Source organism: Eublepharis macularius, chromosome 5 (assembly GCF_028583425.1).
Source record: "Eublepharis macularius isolate TG4126 chromosome 5, MPM_Emac_v1.0, whole genome shotgun sequence".
NCBI classification, from domain to species: Eukaryota; Metazoa; Chordata; class Lepidosauria; order Squamata; family Eublepharidae; genus Eublepharis; species Eublepharis macularius.
Genome location: NC_072794.1, coordinates 97,339,181 through 97,365,654, shown reverse-complemented (window position 1 = coordinate 97,365,654; position 26,474 = coordinate 97,339,181). Strand labels below are relative to the sequence as shown.

At 43.4% G+C, this 26,474-nt stretch overlaps 1 protein-coding gene across 2 annotated transcripts in view; it reads right to left on the bottom strand.

The window, feature by feature from the left end:
• Nucleotides 1–26,474, bottom strand: part of EIF2B3 (eukaryotic translation initiation factor 2B subunit gamma) — a 191,148-nt gene that overhangs the window by 28,001 nt on the left and 136,673 nt on the right. For both annotated transcript variants that reach the window (XM_054981225.1, XM_054981226.1), the window contains exons 9-10: nt 13,124–13,201; nt 12,182–12,330 (exon numbers count right to left, since the gene is read on the bottom strand). In XM_054981225.1, the coding sequence (XP_054837200.1) occupies nt 12,182–12,330; nt 13,124–13,201 (227 nt within the window). The remainder of the gene's footprint in view (nt 1–12,181; nt 12,331–13,123; nt 13,202–26,474) is intronic.

The window sequence follows — 26,474 nt, the reverse complement described above, 5'->3', positions numbered from 1 at the left end:
GCATGTCAACAGTGCCTTGTCAGCACTGACTAGCCTTCAAAGCTTCCATGCCAATCCTGAGTCTTAACAAATATTGTGACAGCACAACGAATGTACCACGATAGATGTCACCTCTGACTATTTTGTATGGACATGAATCTGACAAACTTTCAACCTTTGAACAGATGGGAATGTTAAAAATGTTCACCACTGGAGACTTGTACATGTTACTGGTTTCCAGAACTGCTCACTGACTTTGGTAGTCTTCCTATTAATGATATGGCCAGTTTCTGGAATGGAAAGATTTTTTATCTGTTGACAGGATTGCTCCTTCACCCCCCTTCCCAACCCTTACAGCTCCCTGGTTTATCGGGGTGCACAGGGTAAAAAAGCAGATGGGATGACACAATGCAAGTGGTGGGAAACTCTGGCTGAATCTGACTAAATACACACGACAGTCCATCCTTTTTTTTTGTTTGCTTATGTCACTACATTGGTATGGTTACATCCTGGAGAATTGTTCTAAGTATTGAGGGAATTTATACAGTTACTCTGTTACAGCTTCTGAAGCTTATTATGACTTTTTGAATGGCAGTTTGTAGATAAATCACTGCATACACTTCTATTGAAACAGAATCCAAGCCAGACATGTCCAAAGGGTCTGCTTGTCACAACTAAATAGATGTTGCATGAAATTACCTAAAGATATTGGGGGGGGGCAATATTAGCACAGTTATATAGCCAGCTTAGTTAATTTGCTCACTAATAAATAGATATATAAAAACATAAGAAGAGCCTTGAAAGATTCTTCTACTTCAGCATCTTGTTTCACACTGGGGCCAACCAGTTGCCATAGAGAGCCATTTACATATTTTTAAAAATAAGTTTAACAAATCCCTTTTTAACAGATTACTAGTGTAGCACCTGAAGATGGCAAAAGGCACTTAAGTCATGGATGCCATTCAAAGATAAGGCACCTCTCACTTGCAAACCTGTTTCCTTAAGGATGGATTGCTACTCCATCTAGAACAGTTAACACTGAAGTTTCCTAACTAACAACAGCATCACGATATTATTTTGTCAAAGTTCTAGTTTATTCACTCTCATCCAGCTCATTACTACCTCCAGGCACATCTACTGTCCTATTTGACTGAGAAACCGAGCTAGGGTCAGCATAATAAAGGTATCTTTCTCCAATCCCTGATGAAATGTGTCAGTGATTTCATGTAGATGTTAAATGCAGTGGGGGAGAAAGTAGACCCCTAGGAAACAACACAACACATTTATCATGGGGCAGAGCTAAAGTTTTTGAGAATCACTTTCTGGATCCTGTCTGCTGAGTAGAAGCAGAATCATTGGAGCATGGTGTCTTCCAATCCTGAGAGACTACCTAAAAGAACACCATGGTCAGTAGTACCATAGGCCACTGATAGATCCAAAAGAATCAACAGGAGAGCACTCCACCTCTGCTTCTCTCAGTATGGGCTCTCCATCAGAGTGACTGTGGCAGTTCCTGTTCCAATCATGGTGCTCAAATCTATTTGAAACAGGCCAAGACAAGTTAAAATAAACTATTTAAATAAATGTGAGATGAGGTTAACTGATCCAAATTACTCAATTATTCAGACTGTAACCTGGTGTTTGGTAGGACAACAGGAACAAAAAGTGTCACACAAATGAAAATAGCCTACTCCAATAGGAATTCCCACAAGTTCATAAGCCATTATGCAACATTTCTGGGTGGTCTGCTGACTTGGATGATCCATAATGGTGAAGGACATACAAGGTGTCAAGAAGCGGCATTCTCAATTAGTGTAATGCAGTGCAGAGCTCGTCCTCAAGCTCCAGAGGCATAACTGTCCAGACCTAATGCCAAAGCAAGCATCTTGCTGGTTGTTTTTTGTCTTTCCTTGGCAAAAGCTGTTTTGAGTTTAAATTTTATATGCAGAATATTTTCTGTATTTTTAAAATGGTGGATACCCCTCACAATGAATTTACACAGCCTAACAGGTACTTCCAGATGTACACTTCTTCGGAATATTCTAGCATATTCTATCCAAGCATTTTGTTTGAGCCATGCTGCTTGCCAAATTGTAAGCCATCCTTCTTCTACCCTCTATCATTTAACATTGTACAAAACTAGCTTACGTTACTGCAGCCTGTATGAGAACAGCATGTCACAGGGCTACACATACAAGGAATATGCTGAAATAACACTGGGGGGGATACTCATGTGACACTTATTCTATAAAGCAGACCACCACAATATAAAATGTTTGATCATCACATGAGCCCCATATTATTTGCAGCTTTGCAAACTATGAGGTTGGAAACAACTTCATTTTCTTGTTCCTTCTCATGAGGGATTGCATTGTAAAATATATTTTATGATGCCACACAAATATCGCCTTGGCAGCAGACTTGTTCCATTATATGTGTTAAACAAGGTGGGAGGGTGGGAGAAAGCTTCTGTGCTATACGCCTATAAATCTCCAATACCACCCTAGGCTTAATTAGAACTTTCTTCAGATCACTCACAACTATTTACATCAGGTGCTGATTTGGCATTATTGAGGAAATAACCCATAAACTTCACAATTAATCTGCAGTTAGTGGCCAACTCCTCTTGCCTTTCTGGTTGTTTTCTTCCCTGAATATATTCTCATAGAAAGTAGCATTAAATTGGAGACATGTGGTAGGCAGCAGCAGCATTTAACTAGACACACGTGCTCTCTCTCTCCCCTATAGGCTTGCAGCCTGAACAATAGTACATGCATCTGCATCATCCACTGAGACAGGTAAGCTGAAACATGCTTTACAAAAACATACCACATAGCAGCTCATTTCTGATATATGACTGAACAAGCAAGGTCCAAGTTCATACTGCTTTGCCAGTAACTAATTTCCAATATCTCATCCAGGTTGTGAGCAAATGTTGCTGCTTATTCTTCCCCAATCATTGAAAACACAAACTTTTCATCCAGGATTTTCCACCTTAGCTTCCTTTTTTGATGACTCTGCATCCTACTGCACTTATCCCATTTGTGTTCAGAGGCAATAACAGATTGTATGCACCATTAAGAGATGCAGGGTGGCAGGCAGAACTGAACTTTGAGCAAAATTCGTCTTTCCCATGCTAGACTCTCTTTTAAAATCACAACCCCCCAATTCTGTTTAAAAACACAAAACAAAATATAACCTGTCAGCAAAAGGATAATGGCGTTGCATGCAGTGTGTAGTACTGTCTAAGTATCCACGGTTGGCATAGTGGGTGAGGAGGGAATTGCACTTTATTTTGCCGAGCACAGTTTAGTTTTAATATTTTCAGCACAATCCTAAACTGAGTTACTCCAGTCTAAGCCCATTGAAACTCTGCTTAGGATTGCACTGTTTGACTTCTAAATAAGCTACAGTGAAACAACTTTAGTAATTATTGCTTAGTGTAGCCTACATTCCCTTAATTAGTTACAAATTAATCAACGGGAGCAGAATGGACATTCTGTTAAGGATAGGGCATTTATATTGGGACATTTCCCCTTCAATAAATTCCCTTCAGTCATTGCCAAATGTCATAGCTGCTTGTGCTGCAAGTGGCCTAAAACAGATGACTTTAGCATTAGGGTCTCATCATATGACCACTACTTGCCACACCTCACCCAAAGTAACAAAGCCAGTGCTCAGTCATAACTAGCTACTACAGAAATGGAAGGAGTCCATGTGGCTACTGTGCAACATACACAGACACACTCCACTTGGCAAGTGAACTGTTTCTGCAGCTTGGTTAGTATTTTCTTCCTGACTGCACAACTCAGTGTGGCCATTTGTCAATGTGCCCTTGGGAAAATCCAAGGAAAACATGAACATTTTCCATTCTCCAGCCTGTCACCTGACTAGCCAGCATCACTCAGCACTTGTACTGTTCTATAAATTATCTCCTCTAGCAGCTTTAAGCTGCTCTCTCCCCATGTCCAAAAACCTGGTCAAGCATGCCTCTCATTCAGCACATGTGGAACACGCATTAGTTTATTGCCTTCTGAAAAGGAAGAACAAGCAGTGCAGTGGGAAATGCATTAAGGAGAGAACTGTTGACCTGGTTTGGGTACATTAGCTTCTTTAATCTTTTGGATAAGGGTCATCTGCACTCAAATTAGTAAACTACCCTCATTGTAAAAGACAACTACCTCATACTTATTATGGATAAATCAAAATAATCAACTCTGCATCAGTAGTACCAACAGAAATATTCATACTGGCTTTTTTTAAAAAAAAGTATTTCTGTACAAAGTTCCAAATGCCTCTCTTTCTATTTTTAAATTTATTATCACAGATTATGAACACAGGTGATAACATAGGATGTGGGAAACATTTTGTTTATTTAAATAATTTCTATTCAGCCTTCCCATGTAAAAATTGCCCAAAGCAGATCATGAATTCAAATATAAAATACATCATCAATTCAAGACACTGCTAAAAAAAATTAAAACCACAGGAACAATCCAATTTCCTCAAAGGACTATAAAAACAAATGATGCCAGAAGACTTGTAGTGATGGCGCCAATCATAAGTTGCATAATCAAAAGCAAGCATGATGTAGTAGTTAGAGTACAGGACTGGATCTGGGAGATGGGTTCCTACAGTGCTTCTGATACTTTGGGTACAAGCTTTGAAGTCAGAACTTTGAATTGGGCCTAGAAACAAACAGGAAGCCAATGTAGATGGTACAATACTGGTTTTATATGCTCACTGTGGAAGTCTTATGTTACTGTACAGCATTTTGTACCAGTTGAAGTTGCTGGGTCATTTTTAAAGGCAGCCCCACATACAGCATGTAGCAGTAGTCCAACCTGATTTTGTCAAGGCATATATGACAATGGCTAGGTCAGTTTTCCCCAGAACACCTGGCAATCAAGCATGAGTTGATAAAAACTACTACTAGCCACCTCTCCCTAGAGATAGGGAGCAACTCCTGGTGGTCCCCGGCCTGAAGGACATCCATCGGGCCTCGATCAGGGCCAGGGCTTTTTCTGCCCTGACTCTGGCCTGCTGGAACGCTCTCCTACTGGAGGTCTGGGCCCTGTGGGACCTGTTACAATTCTGCAGGGCCTGTAAAATGGAGATGTTCCGCCAGGCCTTTGTCTGAGGACTAGCCGGTGTGCCCCCTCTTCCACCTAAGACCACCACATTTTCTGGGACTGCCCTTGGTCATGTGTATGGCCTATATACAGGCTCCTGACTGTATATTTACTATTTAAGTAGCCTAAGTAAGTTCAACAAAGTTTATTAGCCAGAGGCCATCACATTCTCAAAATCAATTCAAAATTACATGATTGCACATCAGCAAGACACACACCATTTTAAAATAATTATTTAAATTGTACATATTTCAACAAATTACGACCTTTAGAAATTTACTTAATAAACCAATCTTTAAATAAAATAAAATAAAATCGATCAGTCCTAAAAGCATAATTATTTGGCAACAATATAAACTTAAAATATCCAGGCAATCATTAAAATTGTAGCTTACTATAATTTACATAATATAAATAACTAAAATTCATATTATGTTATATTATCAAATTATAACAATACTTATCTAGGATTCTGCACACTAAGCCAGGATTTCCTCCTATTAATGACCATCCAGCCATATTTTGCCACTTGGAGCGTCGTTTCCCTATTCCTGTGTGCTAACATGATTGTAATATAATTTTTTCTCTTTCCCTGGAAGACTATCAATGATAGGTTTAATATATATTTCCCTAATATTATCATATATTTTACACTCAAAGAAAACATGTAATAGGGACTCAACACTCCCATCTCCACATGGGCACAAACATTTTTCATAAGGTGTCTTCTTATATTTGCCTTCCAGGACAGCAGAGGGTAAGACGACATATCTTAATAGGGTAAAAGCTCTTCTATAAGGATTCTATAAGGATTCTCCAAGCTATTTATATAGGGCATTGGTGCAACCCTATTCATAATACTTCTTTCCAATAGTTCTCAACTCTGGTCAGGTCATGTTGCCTTTCCACATTTAGGATTCTCTGTTTAATCAGGGCCCTAGCCTGTGCCATATTCATAGACAATAGATATTGTTGGGAGAAATTTGCTCCTCAACAATCTCAACCAGATGTTACCAGAACTGCTTTTTATAATGGGGAAATTAGCTTTAGCAGTCTGTAACTAAAATTAGCGCGGATCTAACCAATGTTTACGGAGGTCCCGATTCCCGACACTCTAGTGACAAAGAGGCAGACTATAAATAGGCTCAATAAACACGTGTATTTACTAATAGTGTGGCGTAAGCCTGAACTTGCACATACACACAAGAAAGCATACAAGGACTAAGAAATACAGAGTAAGAAATATAGAGACGTTCGCATTAGCTGGTTCCCAACGATGATAGGGGGAATACTCACTTATCCTGAAGCGGAGCAGAGACACAACAGCGGGGTGGTCCAATGCCAGCAATGGATCCACAGACAGACAGCAAGGGGGTCTGGATAGGGATGGCCTGAGCACCATGCGGTCTGAGAGACCGGCTTAAATACCCCAAAACGTACCCTGGGGCTGGTGCTGTACTTGGTGGTTCTCACAGATTAAAACAAAGGCTCTAATGGGTTACTGAATGGCTTGGATGGGCCACTTTGGTAATCTGATCGTGATAAGTGACACCTCAGGAAGAGGGGACAAAAGAGGGAGGGGGAAATCCGAGTGGGCTGAATGGATGTTCCAGTGGACAGGGCTTGTCCTGATGTCATCAGCTCTGGAATGCGGAGGTTTCTTTGAGATGCATTCTCTAAGTGCTTGGGATGGTCAGCACTTAGCTTCTTCTCCGGGGCGGCTCCTAAGATATGCAGAGCGGGGCGAGGTACTCTCGCTGCGGACGTGGTGTGCCCGCTTCGCCGAAATGGCTTCTCAAAGCAGTCTTTTCCTCTTGGTCTTCTGGCTGCCTAAAAACATGGTTGCCGGCAGGGCATGGCGGAGGCTGGTTTGCAGGTTGCCCGGTAGCGAGGGCAAGCTCGGGGACTGGCCCGCGGGAGGCTCCAGGCGGGAACTGACCAGGGAGCGCCTAGCCAGGCTCGCTGGAGGTTTCCCCGGCAGGCGCCCGGCTGCTAGCAGCGGCTTGGGCCCAGATGAGGCGGGCTTCCATGGAGGCAGGGGGAACAGCACGTAAAACACAGTCCATAGCAGGGAACAGGCACGGTCTGTGGCAGATGGCAATGCAGGCACGGGGCACACTTGTACTTAAGTCCAAACACACACTGGGAAGTCCAGATATAGGTCTGGGCAGGGCTGCCCAGGAAGAGAGTCCTTTGTGCAGTTAACCAAACGTGGAGTCAGGGAATTACACAGTCTATTGCAGCAGCAAGGTAATCAACAAGCAGGCAGGAAACTGACACGTGTACCAGAACACACACGTGCAGGGCAATCTTTGTGTAGCAGTAAAACAGTGATGCAGGAAACTTTAACACAGTCCATGGCAGGCCTCAAAGCAGGAGAGGGGGCCTACTTGGCAACACAGGGAGGAACAAAGTTATCCCTCAACACTAAATGTGCCAGGCCATTCACAGTAGAAGCCAATTTTAGCCAGTATAATATAACTGCTATCCATAATCGAGCTTCCACTGTTACCATGCCAACTTCCAGTCTTACAGCTGCATTTGACTCATTCTTAGGTGTACTGCTCTTAGGAATTTGGACTGTGTTCTTTCCATCAATGTCCTCTTTGCTGTAATACTTAGTGGAGCTCCATATAACACCTGCATGAGAGACTTGCAAGAAAATAATCTAATGGCCGCTTCCACATTGCGACCCCCTCTGGACCAATACAATTTTTGTATCGCTCCAGCACTCTTTTGTGCATTAGAGGAGACATATTTTATATGTGTATTTTTCCTCCCATTCTCCTGTATAATCATACCTAAATATTTATAACAGTGCACCTGTTCTATGCAGGTCTCATTTAGATACCATGAATATCTCCTAGGTCTCTTAGCAAAGGCCATTATTTTGGTTTTATCATAATTTTCAGCTGATTTTGTTCACAATAGTTAATAAGTGTACACAGTGCTCTCTTTAGTCCAACCGATGTCCTCGAAAGGAGCACTGTATCATCTGCATAAAGTAATATGGAAATATGCTTATTTGCCAATTTAGGAGAGTGATAATCTGGGCTATTTAAGCATTGCACCAAGTCATTTATATAAAAATTAAATAACAATGGCGCTAGAATGCAGCCCTGTTTTACTCCTTTCTTTGTTTTTATTGGTGCTGTAAGATGGCCTTGTGGGTTACATCTGATTCGTATTGTGGTGTTTTTATATAAGGCTTGAATCAGAAATAACAGGCGTCTATCAATGGAAGAAGCCTTCAATTTTTCCCACAGTATATTTCTAGAAATGGAGTCAAATGCTGACCTGAAATCAATGAAGGCTGCTTATAAGGACACTGATGTTCTTGTAGAATATTTTGCAATTAGGTGATCCAGGATTATACATTGGTCTAGAGCTGAATGACCCTCTTGAAAACCCGCTTGCTCATTGGCTAGACACTGCTCCTGTTCGATCCAGTCTCTTAATTTCCACTGTAAGTGCCTTGCATATAATTTGCTCAAAGTGCTGAGTAAGCTTATCCGTCTATAATTTGATGGCATATCTTTATTACCTCTCTTGTAAATGGAGACAATAACTGACTCACACACCCCAGTCTTTTGGTATTCTGCCCGTTTTATCAATTGCTGTAAACAAGGATGTTAATATTGGGACCCACCATTCACAGTTCTTTTTTATTAATTCTGGAGGAATTAGGTCAATACCTGCTGCCTTTCCTGGCTTCAGAGTTTGAATAAGATTCATCACTTCTGTAGCCCCAACTGGTGGCCATGTGTATGGCCTATATACAGGCTCCTGACTGCATATTTACTATTTAAGTAGCCTAAGTAAGATTGTTACTGATTTTATAGTTTTATGATTAATTTATTGTATTTTATGGATGTTGTAAGACACCCAGAGCCCATTCATGGGGAGGGCGAGGTATAAATCTAAATAAATAAATAAATAATAAAATAAACCATGAAGCCTGAGCTCCTTCGAGGTATGACAGATCCCTTTCATGATGGATGACATTTACCCTACAACTAAAGTATACATCAGTACAATAATTTTTTTAAAACCTATTTTGAGTTGGTTGCTGAGATTTCACATACAGTCTAGAAGACAGAACAACCAGGGTCTGTTTCAGAATTCAGCAAAACAGACAGTTAATGGGAAATTAAATATTTGGAATGAGTGAATAAGAAAATATTATCTAACACTGTCCTTGGAGACATGGATTAAATTCACAAAATATATAAAATTTCTCATCCTGTGAATAATCCAACATACATACACTCACACTCAGACTGGCAGCCACTCTACAGGCTCTCAGGTAGAGGTTTTTCACATTGCCTACTGACTGGTCCTTTTTTAAACTGGAGATGCTGGGGACTGTACCTGGGACCTTTGGTATGTAAAGCAGAGACTCTTCCACTGAACTACAGCCACTTGCTCTAATCTTGCCAATTTACCAATAGGGGTATGCAACCCAAAAAGATTCGGGTTTCCCGCTTTGGGTTTATCCGAAGCGGGGAAAAGATCCAGATTTGGGTTTCCAGGTCGCTTCGGTATGCTCCGTAAAGATTCGGAGCATACTGAAGTGACAGGGGAGGATGGAGGGGGGAGGCTGCCCCCACCCTTAAACACCCACCCCCACCCTTTAACCTCATCCCACCACCCCATTTACCTTGTGCAGCCAGGGACTTCCTTGCCGCCGCTGCGGCCAGCACAGCTGGCTGGCAGAGAGGGCCTTCCCTCCTGCTGCCGCCATGGCTGGTGTGGCTGGCCAGCAGACAGGGCCTTCCCTCCTGCTGCTGCCACGGCCGCACAGCTGGCCGGCAGAGAGGGCCTTCCCTCCTGCTACCGCCGCGGCCGCCATGGCCAACCGGCAGAGATGGCCAGCCTTCCCTTCTGCTGGTGTCAGGTAAGTGGGGGGTGGGTGGGGAGGAAAGGGTAGGAGGGAATGGTTAGGTTTAAAGGGCTCGGCTGCTTGCTAAAGGGCCTTTTAAACCTAACCCCCCAGGTCCCCTGAAGCTTCCCGAAGCATTCTGAATGCTAACCTAACCCCCTGGGTCCCCTGAAGCATGCTGGCCCCAATTCGGAAATCCCAAAGTTTTCTGGATCAGGTCTGATTCGGGTATTTTACCCGAATCGGATTCCCGAAGCGCACACCCCTATTTACCAACTGCTCTGGCTATGTCTATTAGAGGATGTAGAGGCAGTAACCAATGTACACTTCCTTCCATCATCATAAAACTTGGAATCAAGAGCTCCTTCCCTTGTCACCTTGTTATTTTGTTGTAATTTATATTGGTTTTGAAACACTTAAGCTATTTTGGGAGTCATTTTTTCCTGAAAAGTGGGGTAAAATACAACAAATAAATAGCACGAGTGAGTCTGAAAAACAAGTTTATGAAGACAGGGATATCACCCACATATAGATAGAAAGGTGAAGGGTGCCCTGAAACAATTGACTGCTAGAAATTAGGAGTGAAAAACAGAATTTTGGTAGTCCTGTCATTTAGTTAATGTAAAGCATCCAGAGCTGCCTTCTGTCAGAGGCAAGATACTGACTTAAAAGGACAATCAAAAACTCAGAGGTATTATTTTGAAAATTTCTTTCATATATACATCCTTGTCTCATATTTTCTTTTTTTATAAAACAGTTGCTACCTTCCAAAATAAAACTTTCAGCAGATTAGGAGTGCATTTTTATCAAGTGCATTTTGACTAAAACAGCAAAATTTTATAGTATCAATTTACAAATGAACCAGAGAGTAGCTATTATCTTTGCACTAGAAGATTCTGATTTATGAGGTGCCTGAAACAACTGTGGATTTAGAGGATGCAATTTAAGTTTGATAGCTAGGTACCACACTCACCTGTAAATTAGTTTCATAACTGTAAAATACTCCAAAGAGCTGATGTCTTTTGTTTCCTCTGATCTCCTAAGATATGTAACTAAGTAAGTCAACTTCATATTTTGAATGGCCTCATTCTCATATGGAATATCAGCTAACCTCAACCTTTAAGAGGGAGGGATCAATCAAAGCTTGTGGGCACAGAATCCTACTAATAGGGAGCTGCCCTGTAAAAAGAATGTAGGACCCTCCTGTAGCAACAAACACTAGGCAGCTATTTACATTTCTTAAGTGAAGCCACTATTTTGTATAACTTAAAGGCAGAGTAGCAAAATTCACTAGGGTTCTTTTCATATAATGATCCTTTAGTGTAATAAATAAATATTTATTGCTCATTTGTTGCACAGCTCTACACAACTTCTCTCTAAGTCCTGCCTTTTTGCTCTTTTTAAAAAGTGTCCAATCAATTATAAATTATAAACAATAGTAACAGGATAATTAATCTACAGTGGTATACAAGGTACCCTGTCAAACACTTGCATCGAATCCTACGCATCTTTCTGGCTTATAGGACCTACAAACACTATACTGGACACAGAGGAATAACAGAGGTATCTTAAGAAACAAGAAACAACCCTATCCAATCCCAGGAATGTGTAACAGTGGTGGACTAATAGCCATGTAGGTTGGGGAGAGGGGCTGCTCTGAAATGTGGGAAGAGGATGAATTGTACTCTTCTCTCCCTTCTGTCAATGCAGTTCTGTTGAAGAAAGAGGAATTAGGGCAGTATCACCCCTTTCTCCCTGCCCACTATAGCCCCCCAACTTGCATGGCTCTTAGACTACGCAGGTCCCAAGTTGAATAAGACTACTCAATGAAGGGATACAAAAGAATGATCTGCAACCATGAGCATTTTCTACTGACATGCCATGGCAGCCAATCTGACCAGGTTGTTTGACTGATTTTATACTGGGTCAAACTACATTAATGTTTCAAATATCTTTTTCTTGCCTTCACAATACTATGTATTCTTCAGCATAAGTTCTATTAATTTTCCATTTTAGCATCTTTATCTCTGCAACTTGATATTTATTTCTGAATCAACATTCTGCTTTCCATCCTGGAGATGAAGTAGTTTTCACCCTATATCAAGTATGCCATGGATACTGCATCCTGTAATACAATAAACCTCAAATGTACATATACAAACCAGATAGATTTTGAAACAAGACTTACCCCTCCTCAATTCTGACAAAGTTCATGATGATGCAGTTAGTAATTTTAACTTTGTCCTTGATTGTGCATGAAGAACCAATGACAGAATGTTTAATTGCAGTCTTTTCTCCACACTGGGTAGATGCACCCACAATGCTATCAGATCCAATCTACAGTGAAACAGAAAGAAAACACAGAGTTTAAAGAAACCTCCCAGCTTCCTCCTTCTGTTTAGTTTTGTATACCAGACGGATGAGTACAGAGCAGATGTTAGAAGCAGGTAAATTTAGGTGAAAGCCAATAAGTCAGAGTTGAGGAGAAATCCTTCAGAGCTGAATGGTGTATGTGAAAAAAGGCAGAGCTTTGATCCCTGGGAACACACCACATGTGCTATATGACTCACCCTCATTCATAACAATAAAACATCTAAAGCTTTAAGGGTCTCTCTATGCAAGCAAGCTCTGCTTCTTCCAGGACTGAAGAATGCTCCCATACCTTACAAAGTAAGTTCCAAGACAGAGAAGAGGGTTGGGCAGTCTTTGTGCACTACAGTTACCACATAGAGACCATGGCATTCAAATGGACAAAGTGTTTCGCAATAACAATATGGGACAGCAGGAAGAGAGCGAGAACAGTATTGTCAATTAGCTTCCTCTCAACAGAAGACAGTTTCCAATCCATTCTACTGTAAATGGTAATATGTTCCATTGGACTGCAGCAGAAGGATGAAAATGCTTATCTCACAATCTACAAAAATGCTTTTCAATTGCATTGACCCAATGCATCAGAAACAAGTTGGGAGGGAATCTGATTTGTCCAAGAGACACTAGAAGCTGGACACACCCTGACAGCTTTCATTTTATTATGCAAACTCTTAATATGATGGAAGCAATAAAAACAAAGTCCAGAATATCTAGTGCAAATTTGTCTTGCCACCCCATATATGCAGAAGTTAATATTTACCAGGTATTTGTCCAGTATCTGTGCAGTGTTGTGAACTAGAGATTCTTCTGGACAAAGTACAGGCAGCATTTTAGGAACCTGAAAGATGAAATCCCAAGTCACTAGTAAATCACTGATAATTATGCTTCCCATAGTATTATACTAAATTGCAATGATTCTCCATTTACTGTATATAATGACAGTGAGGCACCTTCTCACTCACAAGCCTTTCACTCCCCTTGCCACACAGGCAGGTAAAGGCTGGGAGTCCACCACCACACACCACCTGTCTAGCCTCCACTACAGCAAGCAGAGAGCCCTGACCCAAATCCTCACAGGGTCCCCTCTCTCCTCTTCCAGAGGCTCCACCAGACAGGCAGTCTGTTCTCTGTATTTGCCTCCCCACATTGAGCTACAGCCCAGAGCTACTGGGGAAAAGGAATTTAGAGGTATTGTTGTTATATATACACTGCCACCATTTAAACTACTAGGATCATTTAACGTGACCAGAACGTTTGTGTGTGTCAGATATTTTCCCTCAGCCAAGCCAGCCAGGGTTAAACAAAACAAAACAAAACACCTTTATTTACAAGATGGACTATAGGAGTGAATGGATTTTAACCTAAAAATCATATGGAGGTTAAACAGGGAAAGTTTCAATGTAACAGCCAGCCATCTTTTGGCTGCCTCTCTTAGCAGCATCTCAAACCCTTCTCCCCCAGTAGCTCACAAGAGCCCCTTTCCCCCTCCTACGGACACTCACTCTCATCGGCTCAGCATTCTGCCCCCTCCCACTGGCTCTCTCTCAGGAGAGGCAGAGCTGGAGCCAGTAATGTTTGTCCACCAGGGCTTTTTTTCAGCTGGAACGTAGTGGAATGGAGTTCCGGAACCTATTGAAAATGGTCACATGGCTGGTGGCCCCGCCCCCTGATCTCCAGACAAAGGGGAGTTTAGATTGCCCTCCACGCCGCTGGCAATCTAAACTCCCCTCTGTCTGGAGATCAGGGGACGGGGCCACCAGCCATGTGACCATTTTCGCCGAGGGTGATTTAAACTTTTAAAAACTCCCTTGTTCCAGCTTACCCAAAGTGACGTCATTGGCCCTGGGAGCATACGTGCACTTTGTGCGCACACATGTGGTACCAGGGGCACCACCTCCCACCAAGAGTTGCCCCCTATGCTGGCAATCCACTGAGTTCCACCACTTCTTTTCCCAGAAAAAAAGCCCTGCTGTCCACTGTACTTAACCCTGAACATTAGTCATCATCATCAGGTGAGCAGAGGACAGAGAGATGAATAATACTGATAAATACACAAGGCAATCATTGTGCACCAAAAAATCCATATTAGACTATCCTTTAACAAGTTGCAATAAGACAGATACCAGGCGATTCTGCAGGACAACAATTTGAAGCCCTTCCATACATAATCTGTATATTGTTTAATAGTACATACTAAACAATATACATTATAAGCAAGAGACTATATGTTTAAAGTGCTATGAAAAACTGGGATTAAAATTTTAGCTCATGGCCAAACTATACTTGTTGAATAGTTTCATGGCTTTTTTTTTGCTACATTTGTTTAATGTTGCAATTGTGACAGACTGAAATCAGGAGCAGATGAACAGCTGCTTATTTCTTTCCCTTACCCACACAATATTGTATCATCCATTTATGGATGGAAGTGTAGGGGTCCCCACATCTTTTACAAGCATACAAAAGAACTCTGCACATGAACTTTGATTCCCATCTGGCCTAGGGAGTTGAACACCTTCTGGAACCCTAGACAACAAGTGTTATTAAATTGATTTCAATCTGGATTCAGTTTCAATCTAGATGATGAGTGCTTTGGTAACCTGGTTGGTAACTTTTGTTGTGGATGAGACAGAGGAAGTGTTTCTTTGCTGATTCTTCTAGACCTCTCAGTTGAGTTTGATACAATTGATACGTGTGTTGGAAGTGGGTGGGGGCAGTGCTTCTGCCCCTTTCCCACTGAGATATTCCAGAGGTGGTGCTCAGAGACTGCTGTTCATTACTTCCTTTAAAAGTTTTTAATCCTCAATAGACATTCTAGTGCAGAATACAACTAACTATATTTAAAGAAAAAAAAATCTGTCTTTTCTTTCATCGTTACGGCTCAAGAGATGCTTCTTCAGGATGTTGGAAAGCACCAGCCTGATTAAAGGCACCTGCTCCCTCCTTGGCACCCTTAAGTACCAAGGGCTAAGTCCAAAGGTGTGGCCTGTCAGAGCCTCCTCACAAAAGCTCTTCTCCAAGGCTGTGACTTCATGCCAGCCTGACTGTTTCCCTAGCACCCTTGAGTACCAAGGGATAAGTCCGGAGGTGTGGCCCATCAGAGGCTTCTCACAACGGCTCTTCTCCAAGACTGTGGCTTTGTGACGACCTGATTGCTTCCCTGGCATCCTTGAGTACCAAGGGCTAAGCCCAAAGGTGTGGCCTGTCAGAGCCTCCTTTTCACTCTTCTCCAAGACTGTGGCTTTGTGCCAGCCTAATTAAAGGCAAATGCACGTTACAGGTAAGTTCAGAGGGGTAGCCTGTCAGAGCCTTCTCACAATGGCTCTTCCTTCAAGGCTGCAGCGGTGTGCCAGACTGATTAAATGCACCTGCCCCCTCAGTTCTGGAAATGTGTCCTGTCAGAACCCTTGGTTGCAAGACCCTTTCCCAAAGGCTTTGCCTGTATGCCTGCCCGGATAAAGACCCCTCACCTCCTTGGCTGTGTCAGTTGTGAGCGGAGACACCTAGAGGTGTAGTATAACAGACCTCTCAATTGAGAGGCTGAGAGACTTTTTTTCTAAAGGTTTTGGCTGCCTGCCAGCCTGAAGAGGCCCCTCTACTCCTTTGGCTGTGTGGGCTTTAAGGGGAGACATTTGGAAGTGTAATTTAACAGAGGCTTGAGGTCCGAGGCTGAGAGGATTTTCCCCAAGGCTTTTGGAAATGTGCCTGCCTGACTCAAGAAATCTATCCTCCTCCCAGGTTGTCCTTGGTTCCAAGGTGCAGTCCCTGGAAGCAGGAGTTTACAGCTAACACAGTAACATAGCAGCCGGGAAAACAGAGTTACATTTACCTGTAACCGTTGTTCATCAAGTGGCCTTCTGTGCAGGCACACATAGGAACTGTGTATCCTCAGGCCAGCCATGGAAATTCGATAGCTCCTAGATGCAAGAGATGCTTGCCTTGCCTTTTCCCATGCTTTTCTCTCAGGTGCAGCTATAAAAGGTAGGGCAAGTAGCTCCCTCCCTCAGTTCTCTAAGCTTCTGGTGTATTAGAAAGGTAAGAAAAAAGAGCACACAGCAGGGAAGGAGGGAGGGATGTGTGCCTGCACAGAAGACCACTCAAAGAACAACAGTTACAGGTAGTTGCAACCCTGTTTTCATCGTTGTCTTCTGTGCAGTCCCACATGGGAGATTAGTGAGCTAACTTACCCAGGAGGTAGGCGTGAAGCTCTTTAATGGAAGAGACTCTTCAGGATGACCTTGCCCACAGCCGTGTCCCTTCTGGAGTCTACGTCAATGGTATAATGCTTGATAAATGTGGACAGCGTAGACTAGGTGACTGCATTACAAAATTCCACTAGAAGAATGCCCAAGTTGAAGGCTGATGAAGTAGACTGAGCCCTTGTACAGTGTGCTCTTATGTGCAGGGAGCATGGTTTTTTAAACTGATTATAAGAATCCTTAATGAGCCAAACTGTCCACTTTGAAACGGTCCATGCACTGACTTTCAGGACTTATTTGGGCCTTTTAAATGAGGCAAAATTAGGGTCCTTTTGGAAAGCAGCTATCCTATCCAAGTAGAAGCACAAAGCACATTCAACATCAAGAATGTGCAAAAGTCTCTCTGAGTCAGTCACAGAAGTAGGGAAAAATGCTGGTAAGACAATATCCTGATTTAAATGAAAAACAGAGATGACCATTGGTAGAAAGGGGAGGCTAGGACAGAGGACCACCTTATCTGCAAACATCATCATGAAAGGACGGTTCTGTCTCAGGGCTTGCAATTCATTCACCCTCCTAGCTGAGGTTATAGCCACTAGAAAGGCTGTTTTAGCTGTCAGAACTAGGGGCGTGCAATTCAGATTCAGTATTTGTTTAAAGTACAGAATTTTACCTGATTCGGTAAACTTAAATTTGGAATTAACAAACTTAAATCTGTATTACCGAATAAATCCTAGTAATACTGAATTTAAGTTTACCGAATGCATTTGGTAAAATTTGGTAAACTTCGGGAAGCACGGTTGGGCTATTCCTTACTGTCCTTTGTCTAAGAAACAGCAAAGAAACACTGCTTCCTGACTTTTTTAACCAGATGGGAGGGGGAGTGAGGCAGAGGCAGAAGGGATGGGGAAAGGAGGAGGGAGTGAGCAGCCAACCCAGCCAAGGATTCTGGTGATTCTCAAGAAGGAAAATGCCTTTTTAAAACTGCTTCTAGGAGTTAAATTAGGAAGCTTGCTTCAGTCAGCCTCCATTTTGCTCTGGCCTGGAGATAGAGACATTGCTGCTGCTGGCTCTTTCTTTTCTATGGTCTGGGCTTGGACTCTGGCTGGCTTGCTTTGGACTGCAACTGCCTGGATCCTGGAGTGAGTGATTCCTGCTGCTGAAACCTGCACTTGGTTGGAGGACTTTTAAGTCTGCTACTGCACGTGATGACTGCACTGCACTGCACCTGAAGGACTGGTTTGAGAGTTGTTAGGCTCACTGGGTTTTTTTCTCTCTTTGTGGGGAAGGGGGTTGACCTAGTTCCTGGGAGGAAAAGGATAGTCTTACCCAGAGGAAATAAGGGAGTTTGGAGGTGGCTGGTAGCACCTTCTTTGGGCGGGCCATAAAATGTCCCCCTGGAGTCCAATATTTAGAGAACATTTAGGAGTAGGTCCCCTGCAAATGTGTTGAAATTCAGTTCAAAATTAACCTCCACCCAGGCCATCAGAATTTTCTGAATTGAATTTCCCATAGGAAACAATGGCCAAATTTTACTGAATTTGCTCCGTATTGCCAAACCAAACTGGAGAATGAATTTGGTATTCGGGAATTAACCATATTTTTCCCAGTTCATATTGCTGAACCCAAATCAACTGAATGTTTTTCCTGTGCACACCCCTAGACAGAACCGTAAGGGAGCACGTAGCTAGGGGCTCAAAAGTTTTATACATGAGTGAAGTGAGAATTAGGAGTAGACTCCACTGGGGAATTGATCTGGATGCTGGAGGATATAGGTTTGCTAAATCTCTGAGGAAGGACTTGCATTGTGGTTGGGCAAAGAGAGATTTCAGGTTTATACCATCATGGTAGGCCAAAACGACCTCTAGGTGGATTTAATGGAGAAATTAGCCAAATCTTGATCATTTAGCTGAACTAAATAGTGCAAAACAGATGATAATAAGGAAGAAGAGGGGATGCGTATAGGATATTGCCCAACCAAGGGATTTGAAAAGCATCCTCGAGAGAGGCCTTCCTTTTTTCTGCCCATGAGCAATATCAAGCACATCTCCTGTTGAAGTATGTGGCAAACAGATCTATAGTATGATACTTCCACATTGCAAAAACAGGGTGGAAGAAGTCCATACAGATGAACCATTCGTAGTTCAGGGATTTGGAGTGACTTAGTGCATCTGCCAGAACTTTGTCCTTGTCCACTATATGTATGGCAAAAGAGCTACTCGATGCTGGATAGCCCATTCCCATATCAGTGAGAATTCCTGGGAGAGAAGCTGTGGCCCCTTGTCTGTTCAAGTAATGCATGGCAGTTGTATAGTCTGTGCATATCTGAACATTCTTGCCTTCTACTAGGCAAACCAAAGCCTTCAGAGCATATCTTATTGACCTTGAGGAGGCTGATGTGCATAGACAATTCTTGAGGGGACCATGCTCCCTTTACCTGGGTGATCCCAGAACAAGCACCCCATTCCAACAGAGAGGCATCTGTGTCTATCAAGATGTTAACTGGAGAGCGGCCAAAGGGGGTCCCCACTAAGAGGTTTTGTGTGTTGTTCTACCACTTCAGAGACCTGTGGATGAGCCTTGGGATAGAGAACTGCTTGTACAGGTTCCAGAGGTGTGGGTGGAACACTCTGATGAACCAGTTCTGCAGGAGGCAAAGCCTCAGCCTGGCAAATGGAACTATCAGTGTCAGAAAGACCATAAAACCTAACAGTCTTTGAATTCGTTTTGCACTTTGGTGCCTGCACAAAAGGACTTTGTTCACAGTGAGGATAAATTTCCCTAACCTTTCCATAGTAGGGAAGGTAAGGGTTAGGGAAGAGACACGGACTATACCCGGTTTGTAGAAAATGGTAAGAACCAGAGACATGTGCTGGGACAGGGACTCTGTAGATTAGCCCACCTGAAGCCAATTGTTGAGATAGGGAAAAATGGTACACCCATTTCCCTGAGGTGACTTACTACTGCTGCTATGATTTTTTTAAAGATATAAGGGGCAGAGGAGAGGCTGAAATGAAGAACCCTGTATTGGTAATTCTCAGAGCCACATTGAAAGCTAAGGAACTTTCTGTAGTGAACATATATTGGAACATGAAAATGTGTGTCTTTTAAATCAACAGTAACGAATAGAGATGGGCACGATCTGCATTACGATCGAAAAAACCCCACGATAATGGCGATCGCGCGACTGTGACCCGGCGGATCGTGATCGTCCACGGCCAACAATCCAGCGATCAGGAGACGCATGGATCGGGGCGATTGGGCTCGGTTCGGGGATCCAGACACTCAGGCACCAGCAATCTATTCCCCTGGCAACGGAGCCAGGGGAACGCCTGAGTTCTGTTTGCCCTCCTTCTGTTGCCCTGGAAACCCGAATGGAAGCCCAGCTTTCCTTGATCAGCAGGGCTTCCTTCCAACCATAGAGCAGCAAAGCAGTCACAAGTTGGGAGAAGACACCCAGGGGAGGGAGCGGGAAGGGGGCGTTCTGTAGCCATGGGCACTCCAATCTCATCCCTGCAAAACCTGATAGGCAGCTCTGAAAGCCAAACACAGACCTCCTGTGTGGCTGAATGGGACCCATGCCATGGGCTCCCAGGCTGGGTTTCACTTTCTGCGAGCAGTGGAGTGGGACAGAGCTCTTGCTTGCTACTTGCTAGCCTTTGGAGAGAGAGAGAGAGACTGAGAGAGTCGGCCGCCGCCACAACCCACCTTCCCACATAGCTGGGAATACCAGCGTGCCCCGCTTTGGCCGCCACGATCCATGGCTCGGGAACGGGAGATGATCGGTGTGGATTGTTAATTCGGGATCGTAGCCGGCGCCGATCCACGATCTGCTGGATCGTTAATTTTTTTTGGATCGTGCCCATCTCTAGTAACGAACTAAACCTGACTTTTTATCAGGAGTAAAAGATCTTTTAACAACATTCGAAACTTTTTGAAAACTATTTAGAGAACGGGGGTCTAAAATGTGGTGAAATCCTCCTGACTTTTTGTCCATAATAAAATATTGGGAAAACACCCCAATGGTACAAATGGATGGAACTGCTTCTATGGCCTGTTTCTGCAGCAGTAGCTACACTTCCTCTAAGAGTACGATGGGAGGAGGCGGAGGGTTGTACAGAAGGGGAATGTTGGGCAGAATTGTCTTGAACTCCAGGCAGTAGCCTTGACTGACTATGGACAATGCCCAAACCTCCTGACTGACTGACTCGCAAGCCTGTATTATTATTATTATTATTATTATTATTATTATTATTATTATTATTATTATTATTATTTCGATTTATAAACCGCCCATCCTCAGGAGCTCTGGGCGGTGAACAACAGTTAAAATCAATAAAAACAAGAAAACAATAATTCTAAAATCAACATACAATAAGCAATAATAAAATAAATTAACCAAATACATTAAAGTGCAATGGTAGGGAGAACCCCCCACCCCAAAGGTGGGAGGCCGACATGGCACCACCCCCTTCAACCACCGAACGCCTGGCGGAACAGCTCTGTCTTACAGGCCCGGCAGAACAATAATATGCTCCGCTGGGCCTGGGTCTCCATTGACAGAGCGTTCCACCAGGCTGGGGCCAGGACTGAAAAGGCCCTGGTCCTGGTTGAAGCGAGGTGGGCTTCCTTAGGGCCAGGGACCACCAGTAAACATTTATCCGCTGATCGAAGCAGTCTCTGGGGAACATACAGGGAGAGGCGGTCCTGAAGATATGCTGGTCCCAACCCGCTCAGGGCTTTAAAGGTAAGAACCAACACCTTGAACCTGATTCAGAATTCAACCGGTAGCCAGTACAGCTGGCGCAGGACAGATGTGATATGTGACTGGTAGGATATACCAGTCAGGACCCGCGCCACCGCATTCTGGACTAGTTGTAGTTTCCGGATCAGGCCCAGGGGTAGCCCAGCATAGAGTGAGTTACAGTAATCTAGCCTGGAGGTGACCGTTGCATGGGTCACTGTAGCCAGGTCCCAGGGGCATCAGGTAAGGGGCAAGTTGCCTGATCTGACGAAGATGGAAAAATGCAGACTTGGCAACCGCCATGACCTGGGCCTCCATCAAAAGGGAGGCATCCAGGAGCATGCCCAGACTTTTTACCACTGGCAAAGTTGCCAGTGGTGTCCCATCCAGGGAAGGGAGCTGGATCCCAACATCTGGCAGCCCCCGTCCCAACTGCAGGACCTGTGTCTTCACCGGGTTCAGTTTCAGCCTGCTCTGTTTCAACCATGCCGTCACAGCCTCCAGAGCTCTGGCCAGATTGTCCGGGGCCATGTCTGGCTGGCTGTCCATCAACAGAAAAAGCTGGGTGTCATCCGCATATTGATGACACCCAGAGTTTTATCAACAAGTTCTCACACAACTTAGATGGTTACTGAGGGATAAAAAGTTAAAATGGTTTCTGAGGGATAAAAAGTTACTGAGGGATAAAAAGTTAAAATGGTTGACGAAGCTGCCACTTTATTAGATGAGATAGAAGGGGACTTGGGAGGAACACTTGTCCCACCCACCCCCCATCAAGAAAAATAAAGTTTGGGGCACCTCAGATAAAATTGAGCAATCTACAACCAACCTTGTGAGGCGGAACACTCCCAAGCCAAACAGAAAGGGATGGCTGGTGTGTTTTAACTGCCAGGAAGAGGAACAGATGAAAGCCCATTGTCCAAAGTCAGACAAAGAAAAACAGCAACTTCAGCCAAGATTCTCAAATTAGTTAAAAGGACAGAAGCTGTCACAAAACTCTCACCAGACCAGCTACAGTCTTACAAGTCTGGAGGATTAAACAAGGAGTATTTGGAGCCTGTAGATATAAACAATGAAGAAGTAATAGGCTGTAGAGATACAGGGGGTGAAGTCACCTTAATAAAGCCTAACTTAGTAAGGAAAGAACAATACTTACCAGGAAGAACATACAGGATTAAGGGACTCAGTGGCCCAGAGTTTAAAGTGAACTTGGCAGAACTTCCAGTTAGATATAAAGGATTCTAGGGAAAATAGATTATGGGAGTGTGGGGAGAATTGGACATTCCAATTTTGTTAGGGAATGACCTAGCCTCACAAGCTAAGATGGTTAAAGTAGTGACTAGGAGTAGGGCCCAAAGTCAGGCTTCACAGCAGCAGACTAGGCCTGAGATTCAAGTGCTTGTTATGGATATCAGTTGCAGCCACCTAGCAGAAAATTTACAAACTGAGCCTAAAGTGATAATTATAGGCAGCTTGTTTCAGGTAATCTATGCTGCAGAATTCCTTAAAGAACAAAGGAAAGATGAAACTTTGCAAGATTTGTGGCAAAGGGGGAAACTTCCCTGGAAGTGACAACTGAAAGTTCTTGTCTATTCAAGAACTCAGCACAGAGACTGTATAGAGTTCCCATGAGGCATAAATGTGCTGATCTCTGGGAGAAGTACAAACAGCTAGTGATTCTCAGAAAATACAGGATGTAACTTTTACAGCTGGCCCATGAGACATCTATGGCAGGACATCTAGGGACTAACAAGACCAAAAATAGGTAGCAAGCCAGATTCTATTGACCAGTACAGGAAAAGACGTCAGGCCATTCTGCAAGTCTTGTCAGGCATGTCAGCTAGTGGGCAAGGCACAAGACAAAACAAAGGGACTCCTACAGCCTATACTGCTTGTTTCTGAAGCGTTCTCTAAGATCAGAGCAGACATTGTCAGGGCAATTGCCAGAACAACCCGGCGGGGGAATAAATATATTTTGACCATAGTGGACTATGCTACAATGTTCCCAGAAGCAATACCTTTAAGGGACATAGAAGTGAAAACTGTAGCAGAAGCCTTACTGATCATGTTCATGAGGCTAGGTTTTCCACAGGAGATGGTCACGGATATGGGAACCATGTCCATGTCCCAAGTGATGAAGGAACTGCTGCAGGCTTGTGGAATCAAACACCTCACCACGACAGCTTACCATCCACAAGCAAATAATCTAAATGAAAGGTTCAATGGCACATTGAACCACAAGCTGAAGACTGATGCCATGTGGAACTGCACAGAAGACCACTGAATGAACAACAGTTACAGGTAAGTATAACCCTGTTTTCCAGGCTACTATATCACTATGCTAGCTGTGAACTCCTGCTTCCAGGGACTGCACCTCGGAATCACGGGCAGCCTGGGAGAAGGACAGATTTCCTGAATCAGGCAGGCACCTTTTCAAAGGCCTTGGGGGAAATCCTCTCAGCCTTGGATACCAGGCATCTGTTAAATTACATCTTGAGGTGTGTCCCTTCAGAGCTGACACAGCCAATGAGGTGAGGGGCTTTTATCCAGGCAGGCATGCAGGCAAAGCCTTTGGGAAAGAGTCTTGCAACCAAAGGCTCTGTCAGGCTCCATTTCCTGGCTTCTCCCCTTGGAACCGAGGTGGAACGTACATTAAATGAGGCTGAGGCAAGTGAAGATAAGTTTAAGTTATACTGTGGTTTGCCGCCCTCTTGATAACTTTTATTTATTTATTATGTAAACTGTGATTTTAATATGCTTTTATGAATTTGTAAATTCTTGTTGCCTTGTGACTATGTTTTTAACAGATGTAATCCGCCCCAAGCCTGTCTGCAGGGAGGGTGGAATAGAAATACAATGATATTAAATAAATAAATAAGGAGGAGCCACTGAGAGAAGGTTCTGGTGGACCACACCTCTGAATTTACTACGTGTAATCTAGAGTTACCTCTAATTAGGCTGGCGTGAATCCACAGTGCTGTGAACTCTCTGGAACCTTAGTTTCTGGGGAGTCTCCAGCAGTGTCATGGAGAGAATGGACCTTTGGACATTTACCGTGAAGGATCCTTCTCCTCTGAGGAAAGGAGGACATCTTGGGTGTTTCCCACCATCCTATCGGGGAGGCAGGAAGTAGAATTTCATCCTCTTCCTCTAGCAGGTGGGACCACCCTCTCTGTCCTCAGTTTGGGTGACTCCCCTCAGCAGTGTATGCCCATACTTCAGATTGACCTGTGAAACTCAGCATAAAAGCCTTTCAGTTGTAGTAGGTGAGCAAGTGGGTGAGCAAGAAATCTAGAAATATAAAGGAGAAAATAGAGATAGATACAGGGAGAGAGAAAAAGAAAAACTCTGTTGTGTCCTTGTAGTCTCTCGAAGATCTTGGGAGGGCAAGGTGTCCTCTTTTTCTCAGAGGAGAAGGACCCTTCACAGTAAGTGTCCAAAGGTCTGTTCTCCCTCTGAGGCGGAGGACATCTTGGGTGCTCCCAAAGCAGTGCACTATTTCCTGGGTGGGACAAGATCTTCGTCCTCCACTACATGCTGTAGCACCCTTCTCCCAAAGGCTGCATTGGCCGATGAGTAGGTATGCAGATGTTAATATTTAATGAAGGTAGAAGACGGAGACCAAGTGGCGGCTTTACAAATCTCTTCAATTGAGGCGACTTTTCGAAGAGCTGCATTGGTTGTGGCACTTCTGACGGAGTGCGCTGTAACGCCCTCAGGGATGTCCAACTTGAGGGCTTTGTACGTTTCCTTAATGCAGGTCTTGATGCTGCGAGCAAAAGCTACTGGAGACATGCGTTGTCCCAGCTTAGGAGGCGTAACATTGACGAAGAGAGAGTCTGTCTGTCTGATATGTTCTGTTCTGATCAGATACGTTTTGAGGGTTCTCCTCACGTCGAGGTTATGCCACTTGCGTTCTTTGGAGTGTTTGGGGTTAGGACAAAAGGAAGATAAATTGATTTCTTGAGAATGATGGAATTTTGAATATGCCTTAGGTAAAAAAGTTGGATCTGTTCTCAACACAACTTTATCCTTGTGAAAAATGCAAAGATCTGGTCGCATAGACAGAGCCCCCAGTTCCAAAACATGGTGTGCTGACGTGATCGCTATTAATATAGTTTTTAATTTCAGCCATCTCATAGGAATGTCCCTTATTAGTTGTTTGCTGTTGCTTGGTAATAACTCCATTAGTCTCCTGACCCACACTACCGAAGCTCTGGAGACGATGGATGCTATGGCGGAGGCTTTAACTGCCATGGCCATTGCCTCGTGTGCTTTCTTAAGGGCCCCATCTCCCTTCTTGTCTAGTCCGTCTTTGATGGTCCCCTGGCCGTCCTCAGAGAGCAAGCTGTGCGACTGCAGAGCTGTAAGTAGGACGTCCACGACCGGCGCCTGCAACAACTCAGTAGCAAAGTTAAGTAATGCACAGAGGGTTTTTTTTAACTATTTATTTTTCATTTTACAATTTACAATATTCATAAATACACATAACAATAATACAAGAAACAAACCTTGGAACGGTCAATAACAATAACAAAGCCAATGTAATAGACTACAAAAACAGTGCAAGGGGGAACAGTGAGGAGATATTCTCATAATATAGCTAAGAAGCTAAAAGTACTGATGTCAGGATTAGGCAGTTGATTAGTATTGTGTAAGTAATTCAAAAAGGGCAACCATTGCGTAAAGCATGATGACTGATACTGTGGTTTATCGGTAGAATGAAGGTGGTCTGCTTTTTTTCCATAGTAAAAATATCCCATACTTTCCGAACCCACTGTTGTAGCTTCGGAAGCTTGTCTGATTTCCAGTGTGCTGCTAGAAGCATTTTTGCAGCAGCAAGTAACATAAATATTAAATTTTTCCGCACCTTTGGTATGGCAGGGTCTTCCCAAAGACCCAGCAAAATTGATTCTGGAGTCATGAGCAGTTCATAATCTGTAATCTCCTTAATTTTCCTTGAAATTAAGTCCCAGAATGATTGGATCTTGGGGCAAGACCACCACAAATGGATATAGTCAGCAATTTGACCGCACTTTTTCCAACAGAGCAGTGTTAAATTGGGATTCATTTGGTGTAGCAATTGAGGAGTCATGTACCATCTCGACAACAATTTAAAAAAAGACATGTTGATGTTGCCAGACCATATTGTGGACCATTGCTCCTCTGTT